Source organism: Mirounga leonina, unplaced genomic scaffold, assembly GCF_011800145.1.
Source record: "Mirounga leonina isolate KUSES-001 unplaced genomic scaffold, KU_Mleo_1.0 Mir_127, whole genome shotgun sequence".
NCBI lineage: Eukaryota > Metazoa > Chordata > Mammalia > Carnivora > Phocidae > Mirounga > Mirounga leonina.
The window spans coordinates 45160003-45177838 of NW_023270316.1; the positions used below are offsets into that span (position 1 = coordinate 45160003).

At 36.0% G+C, this 17836-nt stretch overlaps 1 protein-coding gene across 1 annotated transcript in view; it reads left to right on the top strand.

Moving 5' to 3' along the window:
- DIAPH3 (diaphanous related formin 3) overlaps positions 1 to 17836 on the top strand; it is a 485828-nt gene that overhangs the window by 295286 nt on the left and 172706 nt on the right. Inside the window, exons 23-24 of the mRNA XM_035003260.1 lie at positions 19 to 143; positions 8187 to 8351. Of these exons, the coding sequence (XP_034859151.1) occupies positions 19 to 143; positions 8187 to 8351 (290 nt within the window). The remainder of the gene's footprint in view (positions 1 to 18; positions 144 to 8186; positions 8352 to 17836) is intronic.

Here is a 17836-nt window from a genome sequence, read left to right on the forward strand (position 1 = left end):
TAATATACTTTCTTTTAGTCTCTGTAGAAACGCTGGAAAAGAACTTGAAGCAGATGGGAAGGCAGCTTCAACAGCTTGAGAAAGATTTGGAAACCTTTCCCCCTCCTGAGGACTTGCATGATAAGTTTGTGACAAAGATGTCCATATCCTTCTGATCTCTAAATAACTTACGTCACTAGTCAACTGGAGTTGTAATGTATTTAATGTTGTAGGTTTATGTGCATAACCAGTGGTTATTCTATAGTGCCAAAGAGCAGCTTAACTTTTGCCTTCTTGTGGGGAAATTTATCACTGTGTTTACCTATCATGAACAATACAGAAACGTATTCTGCTTTCAATTCTTTTTTTTTTTTTAATATCAATTTGGATATTTTCTCTCATCTTTTCCCTTCCATTTGCCCTGTTTCCTTCTGATGTTCATGGTTAATTGAAAGGATGTGAAAACTCAGTTTGAGGAAGTTTGAATCATGATGTGATTTAGATACTTTTGAAATGTTTCAGGAAGAAAACAAAGATTTTATAAACTGGTATGACTAGTCAGCTTAATTTCAAGGGTTGGTATAAAAAATTATGTTCCAGAAACTTTAATATTTCCTTTAGAAATACTGCCTGATTCCAAAATCAAAATGGAATTTGTCATGATCACTACTTGTATAGGTCTTCTCCAAACCCAAAATAAAATGTGTGTGTGTGTGTGTGTGTGTGTCAATGAGACTTGTGTCCTGCTTAATTTAAGCTTTCTTTTGAATTCGATTATCTTTGGCTTCACTAACTTTGTGGTTTAATCTCTAATGAGTAATTGAAGTAATAAATTTTTTTTTAATTTCCTGAAATGAATGTTGAGTTGTGTTGCAAACCATTGTGTGAGATTAGAGACTGATATCTTTTGTGTTATAATAAAGTATTACTACTATGCATTATTAAAATCCCATATGGACCTCAGAATTTTATATGAAAGGATAACCCACTTCCAATGAACTCTTATAAATAGACACTCCTAATATTTTAAACTGAGATAATTGAAATAAAGTAACTATTTTTCCTCTTTCCATATCTGCTCCCCTGAGATTTAGCAAATCACAAAATTATTATTTGGTTTGTCATAGAGTTTATTGTATATGCTTTCAGCTTAATTGTGAATTAGTTCAATTTTTAACTTTCTTCATTGTCTCTTTTGGGAAATACCATAAAAATGCACTCCAGCAACAATCAATTCAGGCTAATGTGTTTCCTTTCATATCTTCCCTACCCCTTCAGTTTCTTCTTTTATTAAGTAGGGCACCATTATCACTACATTTGAGAAGGTTTGTTTGGTATTTTTTGTTGTTTTGTTTTTAAACTAAAGGTGAAATCTGTATTTACCCATCCAAAGAATACTTTCGCAGCACCTTCTCATTTGGCAAAGTATGCTTTTTAAAACTAAATTTGTTACTGCGGAGTTACATTAGCTTCATCATCCTTAGTTTTTTTTTCCCCCTCAATCATTTTATCATGTTAAAATATTCACATGTGACAGTTTATTTTAATCATTAAGCACCGTTAATTGAAGTACTTTCATTGTTCCCTATAGAGAGACCGCATTTTAGAACAGGGTTTGCTTGCATACAGTTTCTGGTAATACACTGTGAGCGTACTAATTAGGAGGCTCAGGTTTCTGGAACCTATAACCTAAGATAAATTCCTGAGCTTGGCGTGAAGGTGGTAGAATCCTGCTCAGCAGATGATCCCAGGACCTATCCATACTTGTATTCATATGAAACAAGAAGCTGAATGATGTCGGCTTCTTCAAAGGTATGCAGCTCATAAAAAGCAACCAGCAGGAAATCAGAAACAGGAAGGATGATGCTTTGTTGGAAACAATTTTTCATTCTGAGTACAATTATACTCCATGGACAAGAAGGCTACTACATCCTCTGTCACTAAATATCACAACCTAGAAGCCTCTAATGAACTGATTAGCATTCATGTATCTCTTGGAAGTCAGATATATGAACAGTTGGTGCACTTTGCTATCGACAAAGCTTATAATCATAAATATTCTTTGCTGAGATTAGATTGTACTCGTTTGCTTTTCATCTTGGTTAGACATACTAGTTTCGAAGTAATTAAATTCATTCATTGCAGAGCTTTGTTTACTTTAATTAGGACTGACAACAAGTCACATTTTGAATATTAAATGGATTTATATAGATCTTATTAAAATGGCAAATTGTGAGCTTCTTATCAGATCTTAGAAAATGAAAGAATTCGGAAACTAAAACGCACAATGAATAAAAATGTATTTAACTGAACTTTGGGTTATTAACGCTCAAACTTTATGTTTTAAGTTTTGGTGCTCATTAGTTGAAACACATGTCAAATTGTTTGGTTCATCAGCCAATTCTGGAAGAACATGTGTATTATCTAACTTGTTAGGGATACATTTTTACAAGTAGATATTTAAACAGTCATGACTTAGTAACTTAATCCGTTAATTGAATTGTTTTAAATTATAATGATAGAATTTTGTTATATGAAATTTCACTATTAGCATTCAATTATAGTATATTGTAATTCTTCCAGTGCATGCTTTTTATTTACATATACTACTGAGTATAAAAATATGAATTTAGTACATCCGTTAAAATAGCATGTACAATTATTTCATATATTCACATTGACTTTTTAGTAGTAATTATGTTACTTTCCAGTTGCTAAGCCTGGGACAGAAATATAATTGGAGTTGACTATTTCCACTGTAAATATTTGCTTGAAAAATGTGGGACACAAATTTGAGGCAGGTCCATCAGCATAGTTACATGTAAACTATTACATGTGAAGTATCCACATTTAGCTCTTATACATGAGAAAATTAGGAAAATGCCAGGACTTGTGTCATGTAGTGCCTGTTCGTTTTTTTTGAACTTTAGATTCTAGAATACTAGAATTTTAAGGAAAATAACAAATAGATCCTAGAGCATTGCCCTTGAAGTTCTTCTTGCCCAGGATTTACCTTTTCTTTTCCTACTTCATCTCCTGAGTTTCTTAGAATAAAATCATTTTGCCAGACATTTATATATTTTTGTATTTGTCACAACTTACGTTACAATCACTTGGCTTTTTCCCATGTTATAGTCTTTAAATTTCTTCACTGCAATCCTACTTTATTTTCATACTTTTTTTTCTTGTTCTCGTATGTAACAATGTGTTAGGCACTTCTGAAATTATTATGTAGATGCTAAAACTATTCCAGTTAATTCCTTGAAAGACTTAGGTCTTATATCTGTATTCCACAGTACATAAAACACAGCATCTTTTGGATAAAGGAATTCAGTACATTTCTATTTAATTGAACAGTGGTTAGAAAGTAAAATAGACGAATGGGATCTGTGAAACATAATATGTATAATATGTGTCCATTTGCAAGAGCGGGAGTTTGGGTAATTGGGTGATTTGTAGTAGCAGATTTTTCTCTTCAATTCCTCTCTTCCCTCCCCTCCCCTCCCCTCCCCTCCCCTCCCCTTCCCTTCCCTTCCCTCCCCTTCCCTTCCTCATCTTCCATTTACGTTCTTAACAAAGTGTTAGAACTCGGATTAAAATATCCTTCTCCTCATCCAAGTTGGTAATGAACTTTTCCTTCCCTGAGGTCTCACTGTGCTACAGGTGCAGCACTTGGTGCTCACAGCTCTTTTATAGTTACACTTTAGTTGTTCCAGGCAATGTCACCTTAGCCACAGCTTCCCCAACAACCCAACGTAAACTAGCCTCTCTCAGTCTGTATAATATCACACACTTTTATTTTCATCATCATACTTTTCACTCTCTCTCATGCATTTACTTCTTTTCTCTGCCCCACTCTCCAGAATGTATGTTTCATGAAAGCAGGGACTCTGCCTACCTCGTTAACTAGTGTTTTCTCTATTGCCCAGAAGAGTGGAATGCAGTGGAGCTTAGTGAATACTTACCAAATGGCTGGCTGGCTGCCTGGCTAGCTGGATCCTGAGTACTTAAGAAGATCTATAAAAGGTATTAGACATAGAGGACGGATTGAAGCTGGTCCTTATAAGATGTGTTAAGGGAAGTACTAGATATCCTTGTTTGGGGAAGCACAATAATCAGGGCAGGACATGAGACTGAATGTGAAATGTATTTGTGCTGGGTGGTTTCACCATCTCTTAATGAGAGAATAGCCCATCAGTAATGATGTAGAGTGCCTCATTAATCTAACCATTTATTCTGTCCTATCAGACAATCATTTTAAACTGAAAATTAATTTGACTATTTCCAAAATTGTTTCTGTTCAATCACAATTTTACCATTCTTGTGGATAATTCCAGTTATTCAAAGCTCCACTTCATTCCTTTGGGAGCAAATTGTTTCATAGATAACAATGATAAGAAAATTAACTTAGAAAGCTTTCTAGCTGTTAAAACAAGACCATGTCATTTCCATGGTTTTGGCTCTTGGTTTTCTTTCCTATCACATCTTTTTAGTTTATATAGAATTGTAGTATTTTTATTAAGAATGTTCAGGCGGGCACCTGGGTGGCTCAGTCAGTTAAGCGACTGACTCTTGATTTTGGCTCAGGTCATGATCTGATCTCTTGTCAGATTGAGTCCTGTGTTGGGCTCTGTGCTTGGTGTGGAGCCTGCTTAAGATTCTCTTTCTTGGGGCACCTGGGTGGAGTAGTCAGTTAAGCACCTGACTCTTGCTTTCAGCTCAGGCCTGATCTCAGGGTCATGAGATGGAGCCCTGCATCGGGCACCACACTCAGTGGGGAGTCTGCTTGAGTTTCTCTGTCCCTCTCCCTCTGCCCCTGCACGCCCCCCTCAAATAAATAAATAAATCTTCAAAAAAAAAAAAAAAATCTCCCTCCCTCCCTCGCCCCCACCTCCCATGTGCTTTCCTCTCTTGCTCTGTCTTCAAAAAAAAAAAAAAAAAAGTGCTCAGGATATTTCTAATATTTTATTAACTTGTGATTACTCCCTGAAAATCTTAAGAAGTGTTATTGGATAATACTTAGTTTTATTTCAACCTGTTGACCAAATTGATTCTTTTTTAAAAATATTTTATTTATTTGAGAAAAAGCGTGCACAAGCCGGGGGGTGGGCAGGGGGAGAAGCAGCAGTGGGAGAAGGAGAAGCAAGCAACCCACTGAGCAGGGAGCCTGATATGGGGCTCGATCCCAGGGCCCTGGGATCATGACCTGAGCTGAAGGCAAAGTTGCTTAACCAACTGAGCCACCCAGGCGCCCCAACCAAATTGATTCTTGAGAATGGGCATATTCCCAGGTATTAGGATAAAATTGCTAATATTTGTGAAGTGCCTGTTATTAAAATGCAAAGCCTTACCATGCAGTGAGGGGGAAGAAAAGGAGTAGCTTTAGGACCGTACAATTAGAAACACCCCCTAAAGTAGTATACTTAGGGTGTTGTCCAGCACGCCTACTTTTCAGGGACTCTATTAACCCTTAGCATTACATCCCAAATGTATGTGTGTGAATGCGTAGATATGAAATTTTTTGAATGGAAGTTCCATGGCTTTCATCGCACTTTTGAGGGGGGCTGTTAACCCTTGCCACCAAAGTTTAAGAATGATGGCACACTAGGGGAAAATGAATAATTGGCACCAATGTAGTGGCAGGCGAGTAGACTTAATGCAGCCGCCAAGCAGATGGAACAGGGCATCTACAGAAGAGGATGACCGTCAGAGGTGACCATCCTCTAGAAATGTAGCAGGAGCAAAGCACGAGTAGGGAATTGGACTAGAAGGAAAAACTCTGTTCCAGCAGACTACAATGGATTACAAATACTGTGGTCAGTGGAACGAACTTATAGCCGTAGAGATGAGAGAAGGCGGCTTTGTGGAAGAGGAAGAATTGAAGGAAGCTTTGAATGATAGGTTTGGACAAGCAAAGGCAGAAAACAGTTTCTCTTTTAGACAAGAGTTGAGGATATATAGGGCTCCTGGGTGGCTCAGTTGGTTAAGCGACTGCCTTCGGCTCAGGTCATGATCCTGGAGTCCCTGGATCGAGTCCCGCATTGGGCTCTCTGCTCGGCAGGGAGTCTGCTTCGTCCTCTGACCCTATCCCCTCTCATGTGTTCTCTCTCTCTCAAATAAATAAATAAAATCTTTAAAAAAAAAAAAGAGTTGAGGGTATATAAATAATCCATATGCATATAGTCTGTATCTGGGACATAAATAATTTTAGGTGAGAGTTATAGATTGAATAAATAGGCCAGTGTTGATTTCTGACCTTACTATATAAATGAAGGAATGATTATTTCACATTACAAATGAATCACCATATGGTCCATTTAATGTTAGTTCCTGAATGTGTTTCAAATGTGGTTTATTTAATTTACATAAATTCACTTTATAATATTTCATGAATATGGATATTTCCTAAGACAAAGTGATTGGAAATCTGTCCCGTGTGGCTGTATTGTTACAATTTCTTACGATTTTGTGATTTGAGTAATTATAGAAAATCTTTTGTTATTTAAGCATTAAGAAATGATACCACACATAAATTCATCAACCACTCATCAACCACTGCTGCTATTCTGATCTAGATTCTAGAAAATATAAGGAAGCATTTTGCTATTCAGTTGATAGCCACAGAAAGATCTATAGATTTTCTTAAGGTTGTTAAAAAATATCAACTCTTGCATTAGAATCCAGACTTCCTACGTTCTAGTTTGTTCTTTTTTTTCCTAAAATACTATATATAAAAGTAAGAAGAGCATTGTATGGCGGGGAAAAGAAGGAGAAAAAGGAACTAGCATAGAAGGGTAGTAAGTGATCTGTGGTCTGACCCTAGACATGGGTACAAGTGAGCTGTGATTGACTGGGATGCCTTTCCTTTTGGGGAGCTTGGGTTCCAATTGGTAGAAATTTTCCATGCCCCTTGGATTTCACCACCCATCTGGCAGCAAGGCTGCCTCTTTCTCTCTCAAAATAAAGGGCCCAGATCAGTTTCCTTATTTTATCTTCCACTGGAGGATACCCTGATCAGAGGAATCCTATCTTTTGAAATTGTGGAAAATCTTTCCTTTAGGTTATAAACATTCCATGTTTGGTTTTCTTTTCTTGGTCTGAATCTAGTTATTCTTATTACTGACTTTTTAAAAAATTATACTAATATGTTTATTTTCTTACATTAGAGACAGTAAGATGGCTTTGATAAGCTTAATTCTATGTGTTCCGTTTCTTTAAAAGTCCCAGTTTAAAGGAGCCATAGAGGATTGTGAATGATACTCTTAGCAGTCATCTTTTTAGAATGATGTATGGTATATCTAACCGCATTAGTGATTTGTCACACTACAAAGGAAATGCTATGGTTTAAAAAATGTTTTCTAATGCCATCACTATGTTCTCACTATTAGTCTTCTGAAAATCAGTGTGCTTTGAATTGTGTTGTCATAATAAATGAGAAAAGAACATTTCTGTATGTGCAGGTTTATGTGCCAGATCATAATTTTAAAACATGCAATGCATAGAATATATGTACCAATTTTCCAAAGGGAAGTTAAAACATGAAGTTACATAATATTTGAAGTTTCTAGTGTAACTCTTAATTTATTTTGGATTGATCTTAGAAACTTAAAGCTTAAAATGAGTAAGTGGGCAATAAAAATACTAAGTGATTACATTTACTACTAAGTGCTATTCATTTCTCTAAGAACTTTGCATTATTAACTCATTTAGTCCTCGCAACAGCCCTGTAAAATGGGTGGTATTCTCATTCCCATTTTACAGATGAGGAAATTGTAGCACAGAGAGAATAAGGCACTGCCCACAGCCATCTACCTCCAGGTGTAGGAGCCTGAAATTGACCCTAGTCATCCAACTTAACCTGTATGTTCAGTGCCCATGTAGTTGATTTCAGTATCGTCGAAATTACTCAATTTTAGCTACTGAGCTATAATTTAAATCATACTGCATGATCTGAATAACATAGATCCGCAAATTGGAAGTAGAATTTTGTTAAACTCAATTGTAAAAGAAAAATATTAAATAAATATTTAGCTTTTCTGATAACTGTGACAGTTAAGAAATTGAATTTAAGATTTCACCACTGTACAGGATAGATTTAGTTATAAGAACAGTGAACTGTTAGAGGTAGTTTTGGCACTTTGGACTCACGGGTTTGTTTATTTTTTCTAAAACATTGTAAGTTTCTGAATCCCTTAACTATAACATACAGCTTTGTTATCAGTGCAAAAGAACAATACGAGAAACTTTTTAAGTTACATGAAAATATGGAGAAGTCATACCAGAATATGATGGGATACTACGCCATTGATGTGAAGAAGATGTCTGTGGAAGACTTTTTAAATGACTTGAATAACTTCAGAACCACATTCATGGTATGTTAAAAATTTTAATTTGTTTTTTGAAAAGGTGTCTGTGTCTATACTATCGCATCGATTATTACTTTAATCTCATTACTTTATTACACTCTTGTTGTCTGTAGTAAAATAAAATCTACTTTCCCGATGTTGAAAGTTAGCTTTAAAAATTTCAAATTTTAATACTATTGAAAAATGTGCGGTTTGTGCTCTTTTTGGCCTTCCCAACATTAAGCTGTAATCAGAAATTTTGATTGAAAATGTGACAAATTCTAAAATTTTTCATAAAGACTCCCCTCCTGGCCAATTATAGAACACTTTTGTAATCTGTTTTTGGCTATGAATTTGTTTCTTTATACTTAAGCTCAATTTGTATTTTTGTGGTATAATTTTACCAAATTCCATGAAGCTTTTATGAAGCCTTTTTTTCCCCCCTTTTCTTTTCTTAATGCATTGTACAATAAGCTACCTGTGACTTGCCTTTGAATGGATTTTACATTCCTAGGGTTTCCTTTAGATACTTTAATAGGGAGGTCAGGTCTTTGATGTGGAATCCTTTCATTTAGGCATTAAAAAGATCTTTTGAAAAGTATTAGCTGATTAGATGAGGAAAAAAACCACACACATATTAAAGTGAGAAAGCATTTTTGCCTCCCTGGGGAAACTGGTGATACATTTCTGCAACAAAAAATTATGTTATTCTTAATAGATGGGTAAGTCATTTCTCTATTTCAGCAAATGTTTGTAGGGATTAAAAAGTTTCGAAGGGTAAAGAAAAAAGCTTGAATTTTAAAGAAGTGGTTCTTTTTACTCTCAGGAAAAATTTAGTGCTGAATTTATTGGACTTGGTTATAATCACTTGGTTATGAGATAGTCCTTTAATAAAAACTCAGTATTTTAAAGGAAAACTAGTCTATAATAAATACACATTTGCTCATAGCTTTAGTTTTTTCCCTTCGCAAATTCAAGATGATTCTTTAGTTTTTCACTACCAGAAGTGGAAGAAGTGGATTTGATTGATAAATATATGCCTATATCTGTGATATATTGTACAGTATATTTAACTTTTATATCTTACGAGGCAACATGGCTTAGTGGAAGTAGCATAGGTTTTGGAGTCTGGGAGAACTAGGTTTGGACTCCACACTAGTTATGTGACTGTGAACTGCTGTAACCTTCCTGAGCCTCAGTTCCCAAATAAATAGAAATACTCGTTCCTTTCTCATAAGAGTGTTTATTAAACCAGCTAATATATATTAAGTATTTATCACAGCTCCTTGCACATGGTAGTTGTTTAATAAATCAGTGTGCAGTGAAGGATTAACTTAATAGTCTTGAGGTATTTCAACCCTGCATATTTCAAAGAAAATACTAGCCCTCCATTGGCTCCTGGGAGATCACCTGTAAGCCCGTGGAATATGCTGTCTCATAAGGATGTTTTTTTTATGCCTGGGGCCTTGGACCAAACTATAGATAGGTTTTGCTAGAATTGTGACTTATGGTGAGTACCTGTTCTTGTTCACCTGAAGCCCTGGAGTGCACTGTTCAGTTTCTCCTCTATAGGAGGCTAGAGACTAAGTAGCTAAGGTTGTCCATGTGGAAGGTCCATGCCTATGTGACTGACCTTCCCAATAAAAACTCTTGACACCAAGGCATGGGAGAGTTCCCTTGGTTGGCAGTACTTCATATGTATTGTCACACATCATTGCTAGAATAATGGAACTCCTCTGGGAGAAGTCAGTGGTGATTTTAATCTGTGCCCTTTCACTGTAATAAACTGTAACCATGAGTACAAGAGCTTTTCTGGGTTCTGAGTCCTTCCATCAAATTATCAAACTGGTGGGTGGTCTTGGGGACCCTTAACACAATTATGCATAAAAGTATAAAATAGATATATGAAATAATAACACCTATCATATAATGAGTGTTCCGTGAACCAGATAGTCTTTCAAATGCCTTATGTATGTTATCTCAGTCAATCTTCATAATAGTTTTCCAACTATCACTGTTACCATCCCTCTGTGGCACAAAGATGGAGTGTATCTGGCTTAATTTCATTAGGCTATAAAATGGTAGAACTAGGATTTGAGCCCATACAGGCTTCCTCCAAGAGCCTGTACAATTAAATGCTATGTAGTGCTCCTTCTCACATTTTATAGCTTGTGTTCTATTTTACAAATAAGATCACTGGCATAGGAAGGGTTTTCTAATGAAACCAAGGCTGTACTTTTTTTAAGCATTTAGATCGACATTTGAATCAAGTCTAATTCCCAATTTTCCTAAGATCTGGTAGGATTGGAGGGCTTTGGGCATTCTGGGGTAACTTGGTCATTGTATTACTAAGTGGTGGGCAGAGGGAGAAAGTGTTTGACTGGAGAAGCATTCAAAAGAGTGGGGTAATAGAGTGACAGCTACACTTTGTCTATTTCAGAGTTCACATGGGTCCTAGAAGTAGAAGCTGTCACACACACATATGCACATTGTACTGAATTAACCTCATTAGAGCTAAATATAAAAAATATATTTTATTTAAATGAATAATTTGGAGAGGAAATTTTCTTTTGGGTAAAAATAGACACAAAGAAGACTGTAAGGGAAGTGGTTATATCAAGGTAGTGAAATTTGGCACACAAATTTTATTCTTTCTTCCTTTCTGGTAAATATGGTTATGCTGCTTGAATTTTAGACAGTGTATGTTTAAAAAGATGACAGTGTCAATATTGGCAAAAATTTTTGACAAATGTTTTGTTTTGTCAAATTCTCCTGATCTCTTATGTTGCTATTTAATTCCACACTATTCAACTTTGAAAATCCAGTTAACCTCACTGAATCAGTGTGAAAATTTTAGCAACAGATGTAGAACTTTAATGTGTTGAAAGTCTGTTCTGGAAAGGCATATCAATACAATCTCTTTTTGAGAAAATCCTGGTGAGATATGTTTATATTGTTATTTCATCCACTGGTATTTAGGAATACTCCTGGTCATGAATGAGCAAATTTTACCATTAAAGTGGAGATCCATTTTGTATTATTAAACATGGAGTTGGAACCACTGTCCTCATTCCATACCTACCCCCACTCCCCGCCCCCAAAACTATGGCTGTTTTCCATGGAATGTTCTCTCCCAAGTTCAGATCATTCTACTTATGGTTCCCTATGCCTGGAGCATTCTGTCCGTATTTTGCCCTGCAAAATTACTATACTCACCCTTCTGCTCTCTGCTGAGACTTCACTTCATCTGTTAAGACCTGTGACTATCTTGCTTACCTTTGTTTCTCTAGTGTAATTCATGGCATTTATCTATTACTCAACAAATAGACAAATTTGTTGGGTAATAGATAGTCTCATCTACAATGGGGGCCAGGATTTAATAGCTAATACATATAGTGCTAGCAAGTGCCAGGTGCCCTATTCATTCATTTAACCCTAACAATAACCAGATGTGGTATCCATACTGTTGTTACTCTGATTTTACAGATGAGAAAGCTGAGGCTTAGAGAGATTGTGACGTGCCAGCAATTGACGGAGCTGAGGGGCTAACCCGGGGAGTCTTGTACCAGTCTATGCAGCATATGGCTGAACTCTATTAATTCCTATTAAATATGGCAATTACATTTAAATGGTTAACAGGACTAATCTGAAACTTAATACCTCCCCAAAGTACAAATGTGGCTCCTTTTATTTTTAGTAGTGATTGGTTTGTGAATAATGTATCCAAAAATATTTATATTTTAGAATTGCCCCAGAATTTACTCTTAAGCAATTAAAGCCTGGCTCATTTCTATTTAAAACCCTTTACTATACCTTTTACCAACCCATGTAATCTCTTACCAGAGTCACTAAGATCTTTTAACTACTTTGTTTAGATGTAGCTGTTCAGGTTCTTTTATTTATTTATTTTTTTCCTTTCCTTTCTGAGAGCCCCTACACAATAGCTAAAGGAATATCTGTTCTAGACTGCTGCCTCAAGCCGTGTAGACCAAGGGAGAAAAGTTCCACAATCACGTAACTTTGAGGAGCACCTGCTCATTGTGCAGCTTACCTCACCTCCTTTCGACTTGGAGATTCTCAAGCGGCAATTAATATGTTGTTTTAATGATCTACTCTAGGTAGATAGTTTCTATTTAGAACTACTGATCAATTTCCAAGAGATAAGGAGTAAGTTTTCATTGTCATCTTATTTAGCTTTATTTTTATTACCATCTTCAACAAGATGAATCCAGAAACATCTGCTACCAGTCAAGTGCCTGCTTCTTGCTAGACTCCACACTAGATGCTTTACACGTGTCCTCCAACTTTGTCTTCCCAGTGTTCTCGTGAGGGACAGAATGTCACCTGTGCAGTAACTGTGGGGTAGAGAATCTCAGTGCCTTTGCAGAAGGCTTCAGAATTGGTAGGGGCTAGGATTTGAATGGAAGCCTGCCTGACTCCAAAGCCTGTACTTTCGAAAAATATTTCCAAGTAGACTGGTGCTCAGAGAGTTTGGGAGAATTGTTAAAATGTGATTTTTAAGGGCATTTTTGATAACTTACTAGAAGGAATCCGCACAAGACCTACTTTATTTCTTCACTCCTTGATAGAATAACTTTCTGTCTACATTGATGTGTTCATGGTAGAAGAATGTATGCTGGTCTGGTTCTATTTCAAAGCATCAGATGTTCTCTTTTAAAATGAGAGGATTATTAATGTACCCCAAGGCTGGGGTGAGGGTGGGTAAAGAGTCAGCACCTTTCTGTAATAGATCTTTGTTTCCTGTAGGACTCATGGGAACCATGGAGTTCAAATTGGAGATACTAGGTGGGAATACTTGACCCCACACTGTAGGCTGAGTACATCAGTGTCCTCCCAGGCATCAGGCTTCATCAAGTGAAGTTCATGCCTTCAGCTGTATAGTGTTGTAGAACGATAATCATCGTTTTCCACTCGTGATTGGTTTTAGGCACATTGTTTCATGCCATTACCAATGTACCCATTACTCACAGAGGTGATGCTTCTACTGGATGAATTGAGCCCATTATGGAATTCTTGTTGGCTTTTACTAGGACCCTCCACCCCCTGCCTTTATGCTACCTCACAGCTATAGCATGTTCATGTTGGTCCTTTGAGTTTAAACCTAATTTTCATGTGTCTCGTTGGGCCCTATGGCCTTGAAGCATAATGTTTGTCCTGGCCCCACTTCCCACTTATATTTGTATTAGAGAATTTTGCTCAAAGTGCCTTCACTCACACCTGAAATATGCGGTCTCTTCTTTAACATTTTCGTTTCTTATCTTGGTGATGCTTTCCTTTTTCGTCATTGAAAGTTCTTTTGCTATTCTCTCTCTTTAACCAGAATTATTAGCATAGTGCAACAACACTCTTAACTCCTTAAGCAAATTTCCTCTGACACCTTGTTTATTTTACTTAACAACTTCATCTTAGAGAAATACTTCTGAATGCTTCCCCTCCTGGCTCTCCTTTGTTATTTGTTCCCTTATAGATAGCATGTTTGAAAACAATTTTCCTACCCAATTATACTTATTAAGAATATGGCATTTTTCTGTGTATTTGAAGTATACTTGATACACCATGTTACATTAGTTTCAGGTGCACAACTTCCAGCACCTCTCTACATTATGCTGTGCTCACAAGTGTAGCTACCATCTGTTATGACAGAACGTCATTGACTATATTCCCCATGCTGTATCTTTCGTCCCCATGACCTCTTCATTCCATAACTGGAAGCCTGTATCTCCCACTTCCCTTCACCCATTTTGCCTGTCCTCCCAGCCCCCTCCCCTCTGACAGCCACCAGTGTTTTCTCTTTATTTACAGATCTCTTTCTGTCAATTTTCTGTTTAATTAGACATATGTAACCACTGTGATGACCGTCTGAGTTTCCTATTTCATATATTCCCATACAGAATTGGCATGATTACACTTAAAGAAGTCAGACTTTTTTGGTTCGTGTAGTTCCTTTTCTGAGCACATGAACATTTTCTGTAGGGATTGTAAAGTACTGAAAAAGATCACTGGACATCCTTCATTGTCATTTCTCAGACCTGTATATCTGGGCACCCCACTTTCAGGTTAGGATTTTGAGGGTGAGAAAAACAATCCCTGCCTTACAAGGGATTACTTATGCATACACAAGAGGTGGGGTAGCCTCTCTTAGGTTTTTTCTTTTTCGTGCACTGGGTTTGGGTGTATGTGCTGAACTTTGCAGTTTTTCTTGTCCCTAAAGTCCAATCAGTTCCTCCCTAAACTTCCTTCCCCGCATGCATACCTCCCATCTGAATTGTGTAATGACAATCACAGAGGAAGAATTCACTCTCATGTCTTCAAATCTTAAGTGATTTATGAACTTGGCCTACAGGAAGCCTCACCCTTGCTGCTTGTTTTTAAGAGTGGTATTTTGCCATCTGCCTTATTTTTGGGAAGACGGCCATGGCTGAGAGTGCATGTTCTGGCATCAGAGCACCCGGGGTGTTAGAACTATGGGCAAGTTACTTAACCTTACTGAGCCTGTTTTCTGTTAAAAATACCATGTGTTCCTTAGGGGTGTTCCATATTGAAGATCAAATGACATGATGTACATGCACCCTCAAAACAAGTTAACTATCTACAAAGAATAGAAGTGATTTTCACCTTTGCCATGTCATTATAACAGGATCGATATTTTAAGTATTGTGTCCCTTTTTTATTTTATGCTTCCACATAGATTTTTTGAACTAAATAACATTTTTCATCAATAGCTCCGTTTTAGATTACTTCTACAATTTTGCTTGTTATGTTTCATCCTGTTAAAGATCCATCATTCATGCTACTTGAAGACTTTAAGTTAATTTTTGGTTCATACAGTTGAAATACACTGTGTAGTGAACAAATATAAAATCAGTTATAACTCATTTAATCTTGCTGCATGAGTTGATCAAATATAATTTATTCTTCTACTGAATACTGAGATTAAAGTAGTGATTTGCCAAACAAAAATGAAATCATCCAATGAGGGGATATTTTTAGTATAAAATTTTCTTGGTAAAGAGGACAACCAGAACAGAACTGATTATTTAAATTTATTATTTTAAATAATTTTTAATTAAATATTTTAAATAAAATTATTTAAATTTGATGCTTGTCAACATTAAATGTCATTTCTGATGACCATTGTATGGACTAACTAGCTGACCAACAGGAACTCCGAAGCACTAAGCTTTTCCTGTGTGCTCCTTAAATCTTGTAGATTGACTCATGATGTTATCAGAGCAATGAAAAGCATGTAAAAGTCCCGTGGTTGGATGTTGAGCCCACTTGTGTAATTATTGTAGGAAATATCTTCTCTTCTTGCTTGTTTTGGTGAGTTTACAGCTTAAAAAAAGTCTTTAGTGGCAGTATTGCTATTCTGAGATCATTCTGGGAGGTATAAAGCTCCAAATGTAGAACAAAACAAACATTTTAACTATAGGATGTTTTCTTTATATCCTTTAGCATCTGATTTTTTTAAGGAATTAGAGCTATTCCAGGTGCTGAATATTTTGGGTGTACAACCTTGAAAATAATTCTGATGTGTTCTTCTAATCTTTACTTTTTTAGCCTTTTCACAGTAAAAACACAGCTAGACTAATTGACTTAAATTTTCTTTTTACTGATAGGATTTATTCTTACTATGCCTTCCTCAGTGGGGTTACAAGTCCATCTGACGACATGTTCTATATGATTAAATGACTGGTAATTTGTACTTCCCTTTTACTTTTTAAATATTTTGTTCACTGAAATAATATTAGCAAAAGATAAAGACTGGATTATTCTAATAAAATGATAAGGTCAACTGTTGATAGACAATGGAGGGAAAAGAAATAAAATAATACATAATAATAAGTATATTAACCCATGTAATTGAGAAGACAACATTAAACTAGGACACCACAAACAAAAATGAATAAAATGGCATGCTCTTTATACATCAGCTATACTGGTCCTCTACATTCTGAATGAGAGAGAGTGCACACACTGTTGACTTAAGGCTACTTTTAATGTTATGTTGTTTTTTTTTTTTTAAGATTTTATTTATTTATTTGAGAGAGAGAGAATGAGAGACAGAGAGCATGAGAGGGAGGAGGGTCAGAGGGAGAAGCAGACTCCCCGCCGAGCAGGGAGCCCGATGCGGGACTCGATCCCGGGACTCCAGATCATGACCTGAGCCGAAGGCAGTCGCTTAACCAACTGAGCCACCCAGGCGCCCCTGATGTTATGTTTTAAACATTACCAGGTTTACATGGAATGTTGTAGTCCTTTAGTTGGATGTTTTCCTTGAAGAGGTGATTAGCAGTAGCTCAAAAACAAACAAACAAAACTACCCTATCACCAAGCCTCCCTTTAAGCAGTACACTTCATGACTACCGTCTTGTGCCTAGCTATGCCTTTATCTAAGCCTCACAATTGCGGGATAAAAAGTATTTTTATACTACTATATCACTTCAGAGCACAAAGGAAGAAAACACACTTAATGGAAAATCAAGTTGTACTTTGGGAAATCATAATTGTGAATATTCCATACTTTTTCTGTTAAAGAAGTTGTAGAATAGGTTGAGCTATCTCATTTATTTGAGAATTTTGCCAAATGTGTGAGAGAATCACCAACAAACTCATTGGCGTTATATAGGAGTTATATAGGCTCAATAATGTTAAGTCCCTGATAAGCTTATAGGTAATTTGCTGTTTCATCTGAAACTGATTTTACCAAAGAGAGCAACTTGAAGCTGAAATAGTTTAATCATCAGCACCTGCACATTCTTGGGGGACATTCTCAAAGGATAGTTTCCCATTTTCGTAAGTTTCATGGTCATGAAAAGTTCAACTAATAACACCTTATATTGAATGTTAAGATGACGAATTGTTTGTGCCAGTTTAGAGTATATAATGCTCTCCTATTCTCATTGATAACATTTCATCATTGAATTTGGTAATAGCAGAGAAATTAATTTTTACTGTCATTCTAGATTCCTCTCTAAAGCATCTACTTATAAGTATTGCAAATAGGGATTTCTAAGAATAACTCATTTTCCACACAGTAGTTACATTCCATTGTTTGGCTTTGTTTTTGGTTTTCTTTTTTCTTTTTTTTGCATGTGGGGGAAATTTTGTATTTAGTTACAAAAGAAAATCTTGATGGAAAATGGACAAATAGGTCACGTATGTTTTATATTTGTAAAGACTTTTGTGACTGGTATTAATTATAAGAAAAATTATTCTTTTGTGTTTCAATTCTTCTCTTATAAGACTAATACACTTGACAAGAAAAGGTATATTTGGAATATAGACTACTAAACTTTTTTGGAAGGAGGCAATATGCACATTGATTTTTTTAAATTTTGCTTTTGAGGAAAAAAATGAGTTGTGTCATTGGGCACATTTTTAAGTTAATTTATCAATGTCTAATTTCAAAAGCAGGCAGTACTTTGGAGGAGAACTACTTTAGGAAACTAAACTCTTTTTCAGAATAAAATCTCAAAAAGTATATTAGA